At 42.8% G+C, this 18,251-nt stretch overlaps 2 protein-coding genes across 2 annotated transcripts in view; one reads left to right on the plus strand and one right to left on the minus strand.

Annotated features, from left to right (window-relative positions):
- Positions 1–5,417: 5,417 nt before the first annotated feature.
- Positions 5,418–6,526, minus strand: LOC126163306 (exosome complex component RRP40). The gene has a single exon (XM_049920167.1). It carries the CDS (start codon positions 6,276–6,278, stop codon positions 5,568–5,570), a length of 711 nt encoding a protein of 236 aa, XP_049776124.1. The 5' UTR covers positions 6,279–6,526; the 3' UTR covers positions 5,418–5,567.
- A 420-nt stretch (positions 6,527–6,946) lies between these two features.
- The window catches only part of LOC126093903 (sorting nexin-29), a 167,053-nt gene continuing 155,748 nt past the window's right edge, over positions 6,947–18,251 (plus strand). The window contains 1 exon segment of the mRNA XM_049908756.1: positions 6,947–7,153. The gene's annotated coding sequence lies outside the window, so the exon portion shown is untranslated.

An 18,251-nucleotide genomic window follows, 5' to 3' on the forward strand; every position in this document is an offset into this window, starting at 1 on the left:
CGAAAACAGAGAATTCAGATTAATCTTCATTATAAGAAACCTCACAAAGTAAAGAATTACACAACTGGCTTCAGGAAATCAAAGAAGAATTGCAATCACCTGCTGGAAATAACTTAACAGGAAAAAGAAATTTTACTCTCAGATACCAAACAGACACCAGACAGACACCAACAGTGCATTGAAACGCAAGGAGACTATGTCGAAAAATGATGGTCTTGTAAGTTTCCTATTTGATTACAATAAAATTTTGTAACTATTTTGCGGATAATAATTGACTTACCCTTGTATAACAGACACCAAACAGATTTTCAAAATTATAATGAAGCCAAGGATACATTCTTTGATACAAAGCATGCCTTTTAGTTAAAGGATGTGCACAAAGGGAAGAATGTATGGCCCTTTCATTTGCTGTAATTCATGAAGGTATTTGTTTGGTTTAGCTGCTAAATATAACCCCGACATAGAGGTTATTCAAGAGGAGGTATTGATTTGAACACTAGAATTGTTAAGAACAAACGTATCATGAGGCTCAAAAGAGGAGGTTATGGTTTAAAACAAGGTAGTTGCAACTGGTACATTAAGCTAAATGACACGCTCTTAAACTTGAACTTTATAAGATGTACATGGGGAAAAAAAAAGAGAAGCGTCAAATTGCTTGGACATCAGAATAACAAGAGATCATAAAATGGGACTATTATGAATGAATAAATCTCATCATATAGAACAAATGAGGAGCGTTTCTTCAAAAGTTGGTAAGTGCTCAATGTTTCAAAACTCAGATTTTTGTGGTTACAAAATAAGCTTGTCACCATGAATGACCTACTAAAATGATTTGGTCAAAATCCGATATTTGCTGTTGTTACAAAGTGTTGAAAACTACGAGTTTTGCAAAACTTGGTATTTGCTTTGAACCAATTAAAGCAGAAGTGGATAAACACAAACTCTGCTTTGCTCCTGAGAGACCTAAAAGGAGAATAACAATGTAGGATGTCACTGTTAAGAATATCAGGAAATAAAAAATTAATAGTGCGTGAGTACACATTTTTTATAAAGTACTTTTAATGACATTTTTTGTGAAAATTCTATAAAATATATGTATATGTACTATCTTTTTGTGACTAGCAATTATATGTAACAGATAGACTATAAATGCAATCATACATAAATTGATAAATATCACTGTACTTTCTGCTATGTATATGCGAGATTTATGTAAACATGAAGTGTCCAATATCGTTGTAAGAAATGATCCACGGGCAAATAAAGAATGTGGAAGAGTTTTCTGGGGGACAAAAACTGTAGACAAACACTTACTGCCAGGCCTAACAATAGACAGGAGCAGGGAATAACATGCGGGTGCACTGGCAGAGGGTGGAGATGATAGGACAGAGTGGATGAAAACTGTTGGGTGGAGGGTGTGGGAGACAATCTGTTACTGTAGGTTGAGACCGGGATAATTATGGGAGAGGAGAATGTGTTGTAAGGATTACTCCCACTGGCACAGTTCACAAAAGCTGGTGGTGGAAAGGAGGATCCAGATGGCTCACGTAGTGAAGGTCATTGAAATCAATTATGTTTTATGTTCAGCTGCATGTTATGCAACAGACAGTCTACATTGCTCTTGGCCACAGTTTGGCGGTGGCCATCCACCCTTGTGGACAGCTGGTTGGTAGTCATACCAATATAAGAAGCTGTGCAATGACCGCAGCAGAGCTGATAAATGATGTGGCTGCTTTCACAGGTGGCCGTGTCCCTGATGAGGTAGGATAAACTTGTGACAGGACTGGAATAGGAAGTGCTGTGTGGTTGGACTGGGCAAGCTTTGCACCTGGGTCTTCCACATGGATATGATTCTTGTGGCTAGGAGTTGGGATTGGGAGTGGCATAGGGAAGGACTAAGATGTTGTGTGTGTGACAGAACACCACTTCAGGAGGGGTGGGAAGGATCTCAGGAAGGATGTGTCTCATTTCATGACATCATGATAGGTAATCAAAGCCCTGGTGAAGGATGTGGTTCAGTTGTTCCAGTCCGGGGTGGTACTGGGTGACAAAGGCGGCATTCCTTTGTGGTTGGTTCTTGGGGTGGTAGTGGGAGGATTGGGTGTATAAGGGGAAATGGCACAGGAGATCTGTCTGCAGAATAGGTCTCGTGGATAGTGTCTGTCTGTGAAGGCCTTGGTGTGACCCTCAGCACACTGAGCAAGGGAGTTGTTCTCATTGCAGATATGCTGTCCCTGGGTGGTCAGGCTGTACAGGAGGGATGGTTTTGGTGTGAAAGGGATGACAGCTGTCAAACTGCAGGTGCTGTTGGTGGCATGTGGGTTTAAAGTGGGCAGAAGTGTGGATGGAGCCATCAGAGAGCAAGAGGTCACCGCCTAGGAAGGTAAATCTCATGTGATTAGGGCCTCCCCTCGGGTAGACCATTCGCCGGGTGCAAGTCTTTCGATTTGACACCACTTTGATGACTTGCACGTTGATGAGGATGAAATGATGATGATTAGGACAACACAACACCCAGTCCCTGAGCAGAGAACATCTCCGACCACCCCAGGAATCGAACCTGGGCCATTTGGATTGACATTCTATCACATTGACCACTCAGCTACCGGAGGCAGTGGATGGGAGAGATGTTGAGATTGTGAAGGAAAGAAGATAAGAGTGTCTTAGCCCTGAGTCCCAGTCACGAAGATATCATCAATGAATCTTAACCACACTAGAGGTTTGGCATCTTGGAAGGGTAGGAAGGTCTCTAGATGGCCCATTAACAGGTAGGCATAGGAGGGTACCACGCTGTTGCCCACAACTGTGTGAAGATATTTTCGTATACCTTCTCTTCAAAGTAGAACTAGTTGTGGGTTAGGATAAAGTTAGTAAGGTGCATGAGGAATGAGGTAATGGGTTTGGAATCTGAAGGACGTTGGGAAAGGTGGTGTTCAGTAGTGATAAGACCATGAGCATGAGGGATGTTGACATATAGGGAGGTGGCATCAACAGTGATGAGTAGGGATCCAGGAGGTAAAGTGGCGTAGATGGTGGAGAGTCAGTGTCTCCAATGTGGGAGTATAGATTAGGGTAATTGATTAGAGGTGTCGGTCAGTGGCAGCCAAAATTCTTTCAGTGGGGGCACAATAACCAGTCATAGTGGGATGTCCAGGATTGTGGTGTTTGGGGATTTTGTGTGGTATAATAGGGACTGACACTCATTGATAAATTGGAGTCATATGATTTGTGAAATGTTCAGTTTCAAATTTCTGGCCATTTAATTCAAGTTGAATTACCTCGAAGGAAACGGTCTATTGACACATAGTCAACATGGGTTTAGAAAACATCGTTCCTGTGAAACACAACTAGCTCTTTATTCACATGAAGTGCTGAGTGCTATTGACAAGGGATTTCAGATAGATTCCGTATTCCTGGATTTCCGGAAGGCTTTTGACATTGTACCACAAAAGCGGCTCATAGTAAAATTGCGTGCTTATGGAATATAGTCTCAGTTATGTGACTGGATTTACGATTTCCTGTCAGAGAGGTCACAGTTCATAGTAATTGACGGAAAGTCATCGAGTAAAACAGAAGTGATTTCAGGTGTTCCCCAAGGTAGTGTTATAGGCCCTTTGCTGTTCCTTATCTATATAAACAATTTGGGAGACAACCTGAGCAGCCGTCTCCAGTTGTTTGCAGATGACGCTGTTGTTTATCGACTAATAAAGTCATCAGAAGATCAAAACAAACTGCAAAACGATTTAGAAAAAATATCTGAATGGTGCGAAAAGTGGCAGTTGACCCTAAATAACGAAAAGTGTGAGGACATCCACATGAGTACTAAAAGGAACTTGTTAAACTTTGGTTACAAGATAAATCAGTCTAATCTAAAAGCTGTAAATTCAACTAAATGCCTAGGTATTACAATTATGAACAACTTAAATTGGAAAGAACATATTGAAAATGTTGTGGGGAAGGCTAACCAAAGGCTGCGTTTTATTGGCAGGACACGTAGAAAATGTAACAGACCTACTAAGGAGACTGCCTACACTAAGCTTGTCTGTCCTTTTTTAGAATACTGCTGCACGGTGCAGGATCCTTACCAAATAGGACTGACGGAGTACATCAGAAATGTTTAAAGAAAGGCAGCATGTTTTGTATTATCGCGAAATATGGGGGGGGGGGGGGGGGAGGAGTCACAGAAATGATACACGATTTGGGCTGGAAATCATTAAAAGAAAGGCGTTTTTCGTTGCAACGGAATCTTCTCACGAAATTACAATCACCAACTTTCTCCTCCGAATGCGAAAATATTTTGATGACACGACCTACATACGGCGGAACGATCACCACGATAAAATAAGGGTAATCAGAGCTTGTACGGAAAGATACAGGTGTTCATTCTTTCCGCTCGCTATACGAGATTGGAATAATAGAGAATTGTGAAGGTGGTTTGATGAACCCTCAGCCAAGCACTTAAATGTGATTTGCAGAGTATCAATGTAGATGTCGCATATCTTAGTGCCATTTTGAGATCTTATCAACATCAGCCTAACATTGGCGCAAAGAAGGTGTCTGGATGATATCTTGTGCTGAAAAGCAACTCGCTGTTACCAGTAAAAGTTCTGCAGTGAACCCTTGCATATTTTTCATAGTTTATGGACAATGTATGTATGTATTAAACACACATAAAAATGCATAGACCTGACCATTATTTAATACGATTTTAGTGACTTTACCTTGTGAATTCTTAAAATATGCCAAAGTGTGTTAAATGTGACTTCTAACGTAGACAACAGGTTGTACTACAGATCATACTGTTACCACAATCTTTATTTCACACTCACAGTCATTGGCTTCCCCAACACAACCATACTGACATCCCAATGTAACCTAGACCTCAGGCTCTGCTACAAATCAGTCTGTCACCACAACCATGATTTTGTTGGAAGGTGGGAGATACTATTTCACTCTACCCATCACTGGAACAAATAGCAGTTATATGCTACATTTATTATGGAAACAAACTGGAAACTTTTCTAACACCAGTTTCTCACAGAGAGGCTGTTGCAGTTAATAGGAAATGTCAGAGTGTAGTGTGTTTTAACTATAAATGTATGTAACAAATCAATGTTTTCCAGAATTATGGAATATATTTTGTACTCAAGTCAGGAGGACAGTCCTGAAATGGGAGGATTTTTTTTTTCAGAATTTGGTAAAGAATATAAAAACAAGTCATGTAAAACCCCCTTCCATACAGACAGCTCGAAATACCAGGAGCCAGAGAAATCTGTTTCACTATAATTCCAAAACAATGAAGGTCAAGTATGATAATTTACAGTAGCAAAAATCACCATGTCACTGGTAAGTGCACTGAGGATTCTGGCTCAAGTTTCATTATGTGGCTTCCTGAAAATTCCTTAAAAATAAGTTGCAAAACAGAGTTCTAGTTTCAAAATACTATCATCACTTTACTCATTTTAACAGGCAATACAAACAGAAAGAAATTACACATTTAAAACAAATTACAAGGTAAAGATACGAAAAGTTGAACACCATCTGACATAGTCACAAGAGATTATTTACTATTCCCTAGACAGCTTTCCGAAAATACTTTGACACATATCTTTAATTTCGTCGTTGTCCGTATATTCTGCTGCTAAAATAGCGTTACCAACGGCAACAGTTTCCTTCACTGTGGATGCTTTGACCCATATTCTTCCATTCATTCCAACAGCTATCTCGTGTGGTATACTGGTCCCTAGGATACGCAGCAATGGACAGTTTTTGCGGAGTATTTTCCGTATAAGATTTAAACTACAGCTGAATACGAATCCACCTTCTGGTACAGGGCCAAGCTTGCCCTTCTTTCCATGGGAATCAACACAAACCAGTTCTGGTTCCATATCCTTACTTGGCAATATCAATTTGGCAAATACGATGTCTCCAACTTGAACATTTGGTCGGTTCTTCTTCGTCGCCCCCTCGAAGGCAAGATAGGACAGAGAAGCTTGTTCGCTGGCACCGATGTCAACTTTGAATATGTCACCAGACTTATTAGTTATTGTTCCAACAACGGTTTCTCCCTTGGCTGGTATGTAGCGTTTCTGATGATAACCATCGACAAAATATGTGTTGGCACCTTTTTGCCTGATTATTCCACACCGTGACACAATCACTTTATCAGTTTCTAACCTAAGCCCTGGTCCTATTACAGATTGAGTTTTACCCGGCGGAGATGGAAGACCTGCGAAATTGTCACCTGGAATAACAACGTCACCCACTGAAACATCCATGGTCCATGTAAGCTATAAAGTCTCGACTAAACCACGCTGTCATATACACAACAGGGAATTGAAATGTGCTTTAACTTGCTGCCAGCGTTAAAACTATTTAGTCTGAAGGTTTCATGGAATAGTATACGTTGCACAGATAAAATAATTGTTGCCTGTCTACCTACTTCTAAACATTAACTGCTAACTGCTTTCATCAAACATCGCACCCAAAAACGCTAGCTCCAAAATTCGTAAACAAAACTTGTAATCAAAACAAAAGACTGTCGCACACTGTGTGCTACCAACCTCCACTCTCACATTATGCTAGGAATTGTGGTGGACATTTAATCTAGGAGGAAAACAAAACAGTTCTGTATTAAAATATATAATAGATCATTAGCGAGAATCTAAAGATTTTCTAGAAGTCCCTGAAAATCACTCTCCGCGTCTATTATTTTCCGTAGTCTACGATGATACATTTTTACCTGAACCATTAATTTACTGAGAAAGACACTCAAAGAATAATTTCCTTCTCGTTAAAGTGCAAGAAACAATAAAGAGCAGAAACTTAGTTTTCAACTTACTATACACAACATCCCTGGTTAAATTGTAAACATTCAAAACCCAAATATTTTAAAAAATACATAATATCCTTGAATTGCCTTTGTTATGACAGAGTGGGACTCGAATTTGACTGGTAGGGTTGTGGTGCCTGGCTCCAGGTCGTAGAACATGACACTTAGGAGGAGGGTAAATTTCACGAATGTGATAGCCTTGATTTATTTATCTGTCACGCGTTGTATAGTGAAACTTTAAACCCACTGTGTAAAATAATATGTCAGTGTGCAGATGCTGAGACGTAAATATTTTGACAAATACCCTTGAATAAAGGTTTGGTGAGTGTGCGTTTGCGTTCTTCTTGTGTATTTTATAATTACATCATAACTATGTACAAAAAGTTTTTAATTATCAGTCTGATGTATGTGTACTATCTCTCAACAGCGTGGTCACTAGTATCATGTTAACCGTAGATATAATCTAGCGGGGAAGACCAAATCTCGTAACAGATTAGTGAAATGGCGTATAAAACAGTAATTAGTATGTTGTACGTTATAATTGACACATAAATGGAGCGAAATATAAGAGCGGTATGAAATCGCGGATAAATTTCACTTCAGTGTCCCATTTGACATATGACAACCTATTTGCGATATTTGTTGGAACAACCTTATCTCTATGCGAGCTCTGAATGTGCACAAGCTTTAGAAATATGTTAATTACCTCTGACAACACTATCGTTCTTATCCAAAACCATGTGTTCAAAAGTCATGCTGGTTGTTATGCAGTAAGCTGTAGTCGTGTAAGTAGTTGGCGAGTCATTGTTTCATTAATCTCTCAATTACTTTAGAGAATGCCTAGAAGAGTGAAGTGGATTAGTAATTTTCACCTTTATGGCTATTTACACACTTGAATAAAGGTATCACTTTTGATATTTTTAATCTTTTGGGGAACACACCCTCAGTGAATGATAAATTAACAACGTGAGCCAAGGGCTCTGCATTTTGTGAAGCAGAACGGATTATACGTGACACTGGAACATAATCTACGCCAGCTGACATTTTGCATTTGAGGTTTTTAATCACATTTACTACTTAGTGTTCTTTGCTAGGAGCTAACCTAATGCTATATGCTAGTGCACAAAATGTAAGTTTATCTTGATTGATGAGATTTAAGCAAAGTTTTTAGGAAGCATTTATAAAGTAATCATTTATGTAATTTGGTTGGTATTTTTTGCCAATATTGATCTCATCAGCCTGCTTAATTTTTTACAATATCCCACAGAAATTTTGATTTGTTTCCCAGCTTCTTATTATGTTACCATTTATGAGCAGCTTTGCCCTTGCAATTACCTGTTCATATATTTTCCTATAAGTCTTTTTGTATTGTTGTGGATGGTAAAGTCGTATTTAACAGATCAGAATAACATCAGATGTAGTAAAAAGAAAGATATTTAAACATTCTTAAATTCCAAGTTCAGTTGTTTGATCTACTTTTGAACAAAAATTACTTTTTTTGGATGTTTAGAAATTTTTGTACAGAATGAAAACAGTGCTTTCTGAGGAATGCCTCTTTTCCTTAAAAACTGACTGGAGCAATATTTATTTCTTCTGCTGTGGTATTTAATGTGATGCAGTAGATACTTTTCTGGTAGGTTGATAATCTAGACACTGTGTGGTGGTCAAAGGAAAAATCCCTAATTCCCCCCCCCCCCCCCCCCCCCCCCACCACACACACACACACACACACACACACACACACACACACACACACACACACACACACACACACACACACACACACTCACTTTCCACTCCACATTTGCAATTCGCGTGGAATTACCGTGAAAGTCTTGACATTGTTTTCTTTTGTTAACTGAAAACATGTTATGTTGTGTGCAGATAGTAAGAACATCGCAACAATTAGATTCTCTAGTGATCAGCACATAGAGGATATGTGTTTGTGAACTAATGCTACAGTTACCATCTAGTTGGAACTGTATATAGATACTCACTGGGAAATCTTGAACTGTTCAAGACTTTTGGATTCCTTATTCTGACAGCAGCAAGCAGTTAAGTCTGTGGTGGTGTCATTGCAGATTTTCTAAAGGATTCTTATAAGAAAAAAAATGATCTGGTAACCTTATTTAGATACCATAATTTGATCTCAGTAATTAACATTACAAGACTGGTGGGTGAAGACAATAGGAATCTAATTGATAGTTTTTTTTTTAAGGAACTACTTTTAAATGATCAGTATGTAGGCATTTGTGATGCAAATATAAAATGATTCATTCCATGTCATTATGATTTATTATTCAAATGATCCATGGAACATGAAACTAATTAGTATCATCAACAAGTAGAACAGATATGTGGGGGTTCATATGTTAAACAAGGTCATCCATAAAAATAGTCTTTTCATGCTACCTCCAAAATTTGTGTCACAGTGAAAAACTCTAGGCACATTGTATCTTATCTTCCACATATTTATGTGGATGAAGCTCCATTTAGCGGTGTCCTTAATAAAGGTGTCCTGTTATCATGTTGGTAATGAGCACAGCTATCACAAATGTGACCTGTGTATGCAAATTGAGAAAAATGCAGTCATTTGGCAGGTTTTGTCACTGTGCCAGCATACACCATAATAAAAACAAATTAGTTTCACATTTCAAATAAAACTACATACGACGTGTCAGCCTCTCTGTAAATCTACAGGCTATTGACCAGACATCGACAGATGGCTGTAGGAGCTATGAACCGTGAGTTGCAGGACTGTCTTCTCCTTTTCTGTTCCTACCCTCATTGAGAATAAGAACTTGCAAAATTACCAGCACTCTAAAGAAGTTAAGAAGAAAAAGAAATCATCCCAGTAGAAGGCTATGCTGGTGACACCAGAGGTGCCAGATGCCCCCACAAGCTTAGTTTGCTGAAGCTGTTCTATCCCCTCTGGTTGCAGATGGTAACCTGTGCTCTTGGTTCCTATACATATAACTAGGATGAACTTTACCTGATAACTCAATGAAACTGCAATGAATATTACGATTACATGCCAAAACTGTGGCAACAAATGTCCTCCTGTTCTGCAGTCTGTGTTTGCTCTCCAAGAAACAAATTTCACTGATGACCCTTTTCCAACTCTTCCTGGTTACTTCACCATCTGTTGGAATTGAACTAGCATCAGGAGTGGTCAGTATATTAGTTCGCACAGAGGTCGTCACTGAGTGGATTCCCCTCCATACAACATTGGAAGCAATAGCAGTGAGAGAGTGAATGACTCAATCAGTCACCATTTGTGGCATCTATTTACCTGCAGACAGGGAAATTAAGTACCTCAATCTGACAACTGCTTTTTCTCCCTCTGTTTGCTACTTGGGGATTTAAACATACAAATGCCTCCCCATGGGGAAGTACCATGTCATCTTGTAGGGCTGTCTGGTTGACAACTTGTTCAGATACTCATCTGTCTCTTCTCAAAGACAGTACTCGCTTTAGTGCCACCCACTGCACCTTTTGCCTTTGTATCTTATGATCTCTTCCACCAATCTCATAGTTTCCCTACAGTGGTTGTTGCTATGCAATGATAATTGTGATATGACCACTTTTTTGTGATCTGTCACTCCTTATGACCACCTGAGGGACCAATTTCCACATTGGGCTCCCCAAAGCACTAACCTCATCTGCGTCCCCTCTGTCAGGTTGTATGGATGAGGTTGTTTAACACATTTCTGCTATGATCACGTGCAGTGCTGGACATTCTGTCTCCTCTTCTATGGTTGGTACAATAGTGGAACAAAGACAATGCAACAGCTATTTGGGACTATCGAAGGTCCCTGTAACATCTCAAGTTGTGCCTTCACAGACCACACCAACATTTTTATGTGGCTCTGTGCAAAGACACACATGAAATTAAACAGAGTAAGAAGGCATGCTGATAGGGATACCTCTCCTCCTGAATGTATACCACTTCGTTTCTGCTGTGGAACGAGCTCCACAGTGTACTGGGCCACTAAGATAAATTGTTCTTGGTCCCCTCATTTATTGTATTTCTACCAGTGCTTAATGCTGTCGGCCTAGTTGCAGTGTCTTTGAACAGTAATCAAAACATCCTTAGTCTTGGGTTTGGACCTAGCCTCTGCTTAATGGTCAGAAATGGTGGCCAAAAACTTCAGGCACAAGAAGACACCCTCATTCTGCCAATGGCCTTTTCAAAAAGGGTGGAGGACTGGACAGTGGTTCACTTTCCGTGGGATGGGAAAGGCAGAAGAATCAGCAATGATTAACAGTATGGGGATGTAGAAAGCAATGGAAACCACTGCATTAAAGACACACAAGGTGTATCCATAGGACATGTGGCCTGCAATTGAAAAAAATTGTCATGATACCCAGAATCTCTTGCCAACGGAGAGATAAAAACCACCCATTCATATCTCCAGGAGGGGAGTGTCAAGCAGAAATTGACCATGAGAAATAAATAGCCAATGAAATGCTAACATTCTAAGAGTTGGTGCATCAAATGTCAGAAGTTTGAATGTGCTAGGAAAACTAGAAAAAGGGAAATGCTAAGGCTGAATCTAGATACAAAGGGGTCAGTAAAGTGAAGTGGAAAGAAGATAAGGATTTCTGGTCACATTAAAGTAGGATAATATCAAAAGCAGCAGATGATGGCATAACAGGAGTAGGATTCATAATGAATAGGAAGGTAGGGCAAAGAGGAAGTTATTGTGAGCACTTCAGTGATAAGGTTGTTGCCATCAGAATCAACAGCAAACCAATGCCAGCAACAACAATAGCAGTAGTTCAGGTATATACGCCAATTTTACAAGCAGATGAAGGAGATATTAAGAAAGTACAGACTGCGACAGTGAGTTGGGCAGTTTGGCAACATTGCTTGTGTTGGTTTTGCAGGAGTGAGGAAAACAATGCTATCACCACCTGGTAGAAAACCGTAAAACATTGTTAATTACAATGGAGCAGTGGACCAGAACACAATGTCTTTATGCTGTAAAGATATTTTATAAAACGGCAACAGTTACGTGATTGCTCAATGTGAATTTTGAAGAGTTCATGGTTCTTCATAATAGGTCATAAAGACCTGGTTGAACAGTAAATGAGAGAGGTGGGAGAAGTGGTAGTGGAAAAACAATGTGTATGTCTGAGAATATAGTGGCAGTGAGGGAGGCCATTGAACAGAGTCTTTGCTGCTCTGTGTGTCCTCATTTTCTGGCACTCAGGCTTTCAAACAGCAGCATTCAATGGATCTTACAGAAAGACCTCCATTTCCATGTCTACAGGATTCAAATTGTTCGTGCACTACAGGAGCAAGATTATGGAAACAGACTTCAGTTTTGCCAGACATTTCTGCAGTGGAGAAATGGAAAACGGAACCTTGTTAACAACATCCTGATAAGTGAAGAAGCCCATTTCCATTTGTCAGGATATGTTAACAAGTAAAATTTCCATTACTGGTCTAACACAGACCTGCAAGAAATCCATGAGAAACAGTTACTGTGTGGTGTGCGATGACATCTTTTGCAATTATTGGCCTGTACTACTCTGAAGATGAGAGGGAAAGGACTGTAACTTTGACACAGGAACACTGTGTTCACATTTTGAAGGACTTCTTAGCAAGTGCAATTGCTCATCTGACATGTGAATAAACACATGTTCTTGTGTGGGGCTACCGATCACACCACATTAAATTCCATCTAAGAAATCTGTTTCCCTGTCATTATCTCCATACATGGGGATATTGGATGGCTAGGCAGATCCCCTGACCTTTCGGTTTGTGATTTTTCCTCTCTCTCTCTCTCTCTCTCTCTCTCTCTCTCTCTCTCTCTCTCTCTCTCTCTCTTTGGGGCTACTTTAAATCACAAGTGTTTAGTTTGGAAGCACCACACGGAATTCAGGTGTTGGAATGTGGAACTCAGTAGAAATCCCATAAATTCCTGTGGAAATGTTGCAACAGTATGTAAAGGGAGATGGAAAATCCAGTCATCGTCGACACTGGAATGTGGTTATGGGGATAGGAGTAGGACAAAAGGCTACAGGAGAATATGTGCTTGGTAGCTGTAATAAGAAAGGATAAAGACTAATTGAATTCTGCAATAAATTTGAGATGGTAATAGCAAATATTCTGATAAAGAATCACAAGAGGAGGAGCTACATGGGAATATTCCAGCTGGAATACATTATAGTCAGGCAGATTCCAAAAGCAAATATTGGATTTTAAGGCATACAGAGCAGATGTAGACTCAGGGAAAAATATAGAATCAGATCACAATTTAATAATTAAGAACAGTAGACTGAAGTTCAAGAGAATCATATGGAAGAACCAGTGTGGTATAAAGTAAAAGACTGAAGCACTGAGGAATATTTGATTGAAGTTCACTAAAGATGTGGCTTCTGGGATAAGGAATACCTCAACTGGCAGTTCAGTTAGAGAGGAGAGCACTTCTCTAAAAAGTTGCAACATTACCTAACATTAATGCTGCTGAGTTGGTCTTCTAAACAGCATCCTATACAAGCAAGCCAGTTGCGTCTTTAACTATGGTTACTCTTGCTTTAGGTACTAGCTATGTATGACTCTGTTTAAGGGGGGTAGGGTGTTAAACGGGCCGACTTGGAGCAGGAGAGGCACCACAGGACATTTTAATTTCCATTGTCTATACTTTTACAAGTAAATTCAATTAAAGCATGTGGTCATAATTTTGTGGCTCCTTAGTGTATATGTAACATTCTTTTGAGAAGTCTACATAGGTGGTAAGTACCGGGTGATTAAAAAGTCAGTATAAACTTGAAAACTTAATAAACCACAGAATAATGTAGATAGAGAGGTAAAAATTGGCACACATGCTTGGAATGACATGGGGTTTTATTAGAACAAAAAATAGAGTCCACAAAATGTTCAACAGATGGTGCTGGACAGCAAAACGTCAGTGACTGTGCATGAAAGTAGTGTATAAAAGGAGCTGTAATGAGAGAGAGAATCAGAAACACCTGCTGGAACGTACAATGTTTATGCAGGATGGCGCTCCACCCCATATTGCTAGACGCATGAAAGATCTCTTGCGTGTGTCGTTTGGTGATGATTGTGCGCTCAGCTGCCACTTTGGTCATGCTTGGCCTCCCAGGTCCCCAGATCTCAGTCTGTGCGATTATTGGCTTTGGGGTTACCTGAAGTCGCAAGTGTATAGTGATCAACCGACATCTGTAGGGATGCTGAAAGACAACATCTGACGCCAATGCCTCACCATAACTCCGGACATGCTTTATAGTGTTGTTCACAACATTATTCCTGGACTACAGCTATTGTTGAGGAATCTTGGTGGACATATTGAGCGTTTCCTGTAAAGATCATCATCTTTGCTTTGTCTTGCTCTGTTATGCTAATTATTGCTATTCTGATCAGATGAAGCACCATCTGTCAGTCATTTTTTGAACTTTTGTATTTTTTTGGTTCTAATAATACCCCAAGTCATTCCAAGCATGTGTGTCAATTTGTACCTCTCTATCTACATTATTCCGTGATTTATTCAGTTTTGAAATTTATACTGACTTTTTGATCACCTGGTATTTTCTCTAGTTTGGCCCAGATGGAGTGGGATCATCAAGAACAGTTCTGTATGTCTTGGTATCTGACAAAGCCCTTTGCCATATACTCCCCACGGTAAAGTACTACCATAATGGAGCCTTTGTCTGCAGGAAGGATGCTAGAGTGGTCTATCCTCAGGTAACAGATTTCTTGGGACTCAGTTTGAGTAAGATTTGAGTAATGTTTGCAGTTTTGGAAATATTTTTCCAGAACATTTGGAAGGTGACGCAGAAATTGAGGAGTTTGTGGAATGCCAGGATAAGGTAATTTTGGAGAAGAGAAAAATCCTTTGGGGTTTGGGTTGGAACTATTGTAGGTAAGCTTTGATGCTCATTCTTTTGATTTTAGTAAGAATTTAATGCTGAGGTTACAGGTGAGTGAGAGTAGGGCTCTGATTAATTCAGTGTGATTGAATTTGTGTGTGTGACCGAATGTTAGATCTGTGGAAAGAATATCTCAGGATCAGAAAGGGATCTGGTTGCTAGGTTAGGTCTGAATGGGGTAAGGATTGTGGTGTGTTAATGGGTATATTTGGGCTAAGGCGAGAAATGTGCTGCTATTGATTGGTTGAGTAAGTAGAGCAGCAGGCTGAGCTTGTTGGCTTGGAGGAGGGGGGGGAGGGAGTTGGTTGGGTTCTTGTGTACTGTTGTTGCGGAGACAGAGATATGGGCACCACTGTAAAGCTATTTGATGAAAATAGTGTGTAATTTGTTTGGGGTGGGAAGGGAGTGAGACATTTTGTCCAAGTTTAATGCTGGCTTAAAGGACAGTTTTCCCCCTGCGGGTCCGGGGTAAGAATAGGCCCGAGGTATTCCTGCCTGTCGTACGAGGTGACTAAAAGGAGTTTCAACCGTTTCGGCCTTCCATGTGATGGTCCCCCTTGGGGTTTGACCTCCACTTTTCTAAATTTCTACAGAAGTATGAGCCTTTTGGGGAAGGACACCTTACGTGGTGTACCACTGGTCCTAAGTGCACTCAGACCTTGGCACTCAGCATTGCACCGGCGTTGTAACCATACCCACTATTACTCAAATTGGGCCTAAACGCCTTTTGGGTTGTCCAAGTTACGCCCATAGTGCGTCTCCATCTGCACCAGCGATCATGATGGACTTTCCATGGCACCAGAAATCCAGCACGGTAGCCAGCCCGTTGTGGTGGGGTCGTCATGTACCCTCTAGGTTGTAGCCCCCTGACAACACAGGGATCGTACTGCCGATACCCGAGCTGCACCCTCCCCACGTCGGCCAAGGAGTAGATGCCCGTCTCCTTGGGGCATCAGGACTCCCGGCAATGGTCATCCTGCCAGGTGGCCCTTGCTGCGGCTGGGTGGCGCCCGTGGGGAGAGCCCCTGGTCGGAGTGGGTGGTATCGGGGCGGACGTTTCGCAGATGAAACGTCACCACGTATCGGGTCGCTCTGCGGCCGAGTCTTTCAAAAGAAAAGGTACCGTTTCTAGTTCTGGTTCTCCTGCCCCTTCCCCCTTGGCCACTCCATGGGAGGAGGGACAGGCCCACCGGCTTGGAGCGAAGTACTTCCCCCGCTATTTGGTCTGTTCTCGAACCGATGGGGGGACATTCGCCACCTCCAAGCCCATGTTCTTTGTTCAGCACATTGAGGACATCTTCGGGGAAATCGAGGCTCTCAGCAAGATGCGTTCAGGGTCCGTTCTTATCAAGACCACCTCCGCCACACAGTCGGCGGCGCTCCAGGCGTGCGACCGCCTAGGGGACATCCCAGTCTCCATTGACCCACATCTGGCACTCAATAGGATGCAGGGGGTTATTTTTCATCGTGACCTCCTGCTACAATCTGATGAGGAGCTCAGGGCCAACCTGGAGCGCCGAGGCGTGCATTTCGTCTGGCGAGTCCAGCGCGGCCCCAAAGACCGTCGCATCGACACCGGGGCCTTTATCCTCGCCTTCGAGGGGGACGTTCTCCCGGAGAAGGTAAAGGTAATGTGCTACCGGTGTGACGTGCGACCCTACGTTCCGCCTCCTATGCGCTGTTTTAGGTGTTTGCGCTTTGGGCACATGTCGTCACGGTGTGAGGCTGAGCCCCTCTGTGGCGATTGTGGACGTCCTCTTCGTGAGGAACATACATGCACCCCACCACCTCGGTGCGTTAATTGTCCTGGCGTCCACTCGCCTAGATCCTCAGACTGCCCCGCATATCAGAAGGAGAAGAAGATACAAGAAATCAAAACTTTGGATCGGCTGTCTTATTCTGAGGCCAGGAAGAAGTACGACCGCCTCCATCCCGTGCCATTGACCACTTCGTTTGCCTCAGTTGTGTCCACTCCTTCCGCGGTATCCTCACCCCTCTCCTGTCCCCCCTCCGCCTCCTCCGCCCATCAGGGGGCTCTGCCTCCGCCTCCCAAATCCCTCCCTTCCAAATCCTCCTCCCCCGTGTCCCCCACCCCCTCTGCCCCAGGGGCCACCCTTCCTCCTCCTTCTCCCCACACGCCACCTGAGAAGCGATCCTCTTCTCAGGCGTCCATCGGGGAAACGTTCCGGACCCCAGCTTCCGAGGTCCGGCGTTCCAAAACGGACCCCGCGCGTGAGGACCTTCTTCGGGTCCAGCCCACCATCCCTGTGCCTCCTCGGCCTTCCAAGAAGGCCTCCAAGAAGAAGTCTCTATCCCCCTCTCCACCCCGGCACGTTTCGACTGACGCTCCATCCGTGAGTCGCTGCTCCCGGCCGTGCTCAGTTTCGCCGGGACGCTCTGCTGCCAGGCGCTCAGCTGGCCTTTCGTCGGCAAATGATGCTGCCCCTCCTACACAACCAGGGACAGCGGCCGCAGCTGGCGACCAGTCGATGGAACCGGATCCGCCTCCCGTCTGTTGTAGCGTTGTTCCCTCGCAACCTGGCCCTCCGCGGCCGTCGAGGTGACCAGCTCTTCCTCCGTCTCGTCCCCCCGACTTTTTGACTCGCGATGGCGTTGTTTCATTGGAACATAAGAGGTATTCGATCTCATCGGGAGGAATTACAACTGCTCCTCCGCCTGCACTGTCCGCTCGTCCTTGGACTCCAGGAAACCAAGTTGCGCCCGACTGACCGTATTGCATTTACCCACTATACCTCGGAGCGGTATGACCTCACCCCTGTGGACGGTGTCCCAGCTCATGGTGGGGTCATGTTGCTCATTCGGGACGACGTCTATTACCATCCCATCCCATTGACCACCCCACTCCAAGCAATAGCTGTCCGCATTACTCTTTCTGCTTTTACTTTTTCAGTTTGTACCATCTACACTCCACCGTCGTCTGCTGTTAGTCGGGCTGACATGATGCACCTGATCGTTCAGCTTCCCCCGCCGTTTTTATTGTTTGGCGACTTCAATGCCCATCATCCCCTTTGGGGCTCTCCTGCATCCTGTCCAAGAGGCTCACTCTTGGCAGATGTCTTCAACCATCTCAATCTTGTCTGCCTCAATACCGGCGCCCCGACTTTCCTCTCGGACTCCACTCATACCTACTCCCACTTGGACCTCTCCATCTGTTCTACCACTCTTGCCCGTCGGTTCGAGTGGTATGTCCTTTCTGACACCTAGTCGAGCGACCACTTCCCCTGTGTCGTTCGTCTCCTGCACCACACCCCATCCCCACGTCCCCCCCTGCGGGTCCGGGGTAAGAATAGGCCCGAGGTATTCCTGCCTGTCGTACGAGGCGACTAAAAGGAGTTCAACCGTTTCGGCCTTCCATGTGATGGTCCCCCTTGGGGTTTGACCTCCATTTTTCTAAATTTCTACAGAAGTACGAGCCTTTTGGGGAAGGACACCTTACGTGGTGTACCACTGGTCCTAAGTGCACTCAGACCTTGGCACTCAGCATTGCACCGGCGTTGTA

The sequence above is a fragment of the Schistocerca cancellata genome, chromosome 1, assembly GCF_023864275.1.
Source record: "Schistocerca cancellata isolate TAMUIC-IGC-003103 chromosome 1, iqSchCanc2.1, whole genome shotgun sequence".
Taxonomy (NCBI): Eukaryota; Metazoa; Arthropoda; class Insecta; order Orthoptera; family Acrididae; genus Schistocerca; species Schistocerca cancellata.

What these genes read in the sequence shown, in the direction of transcription:
- LOC126163306 (XM_049920167.1), bottom strand. Translation starts at nt 6,278, where the DNA reads ATGGATGTTTCAGTGGGTGACGTTGTTATTCCAGGTGACAATTTCGCA.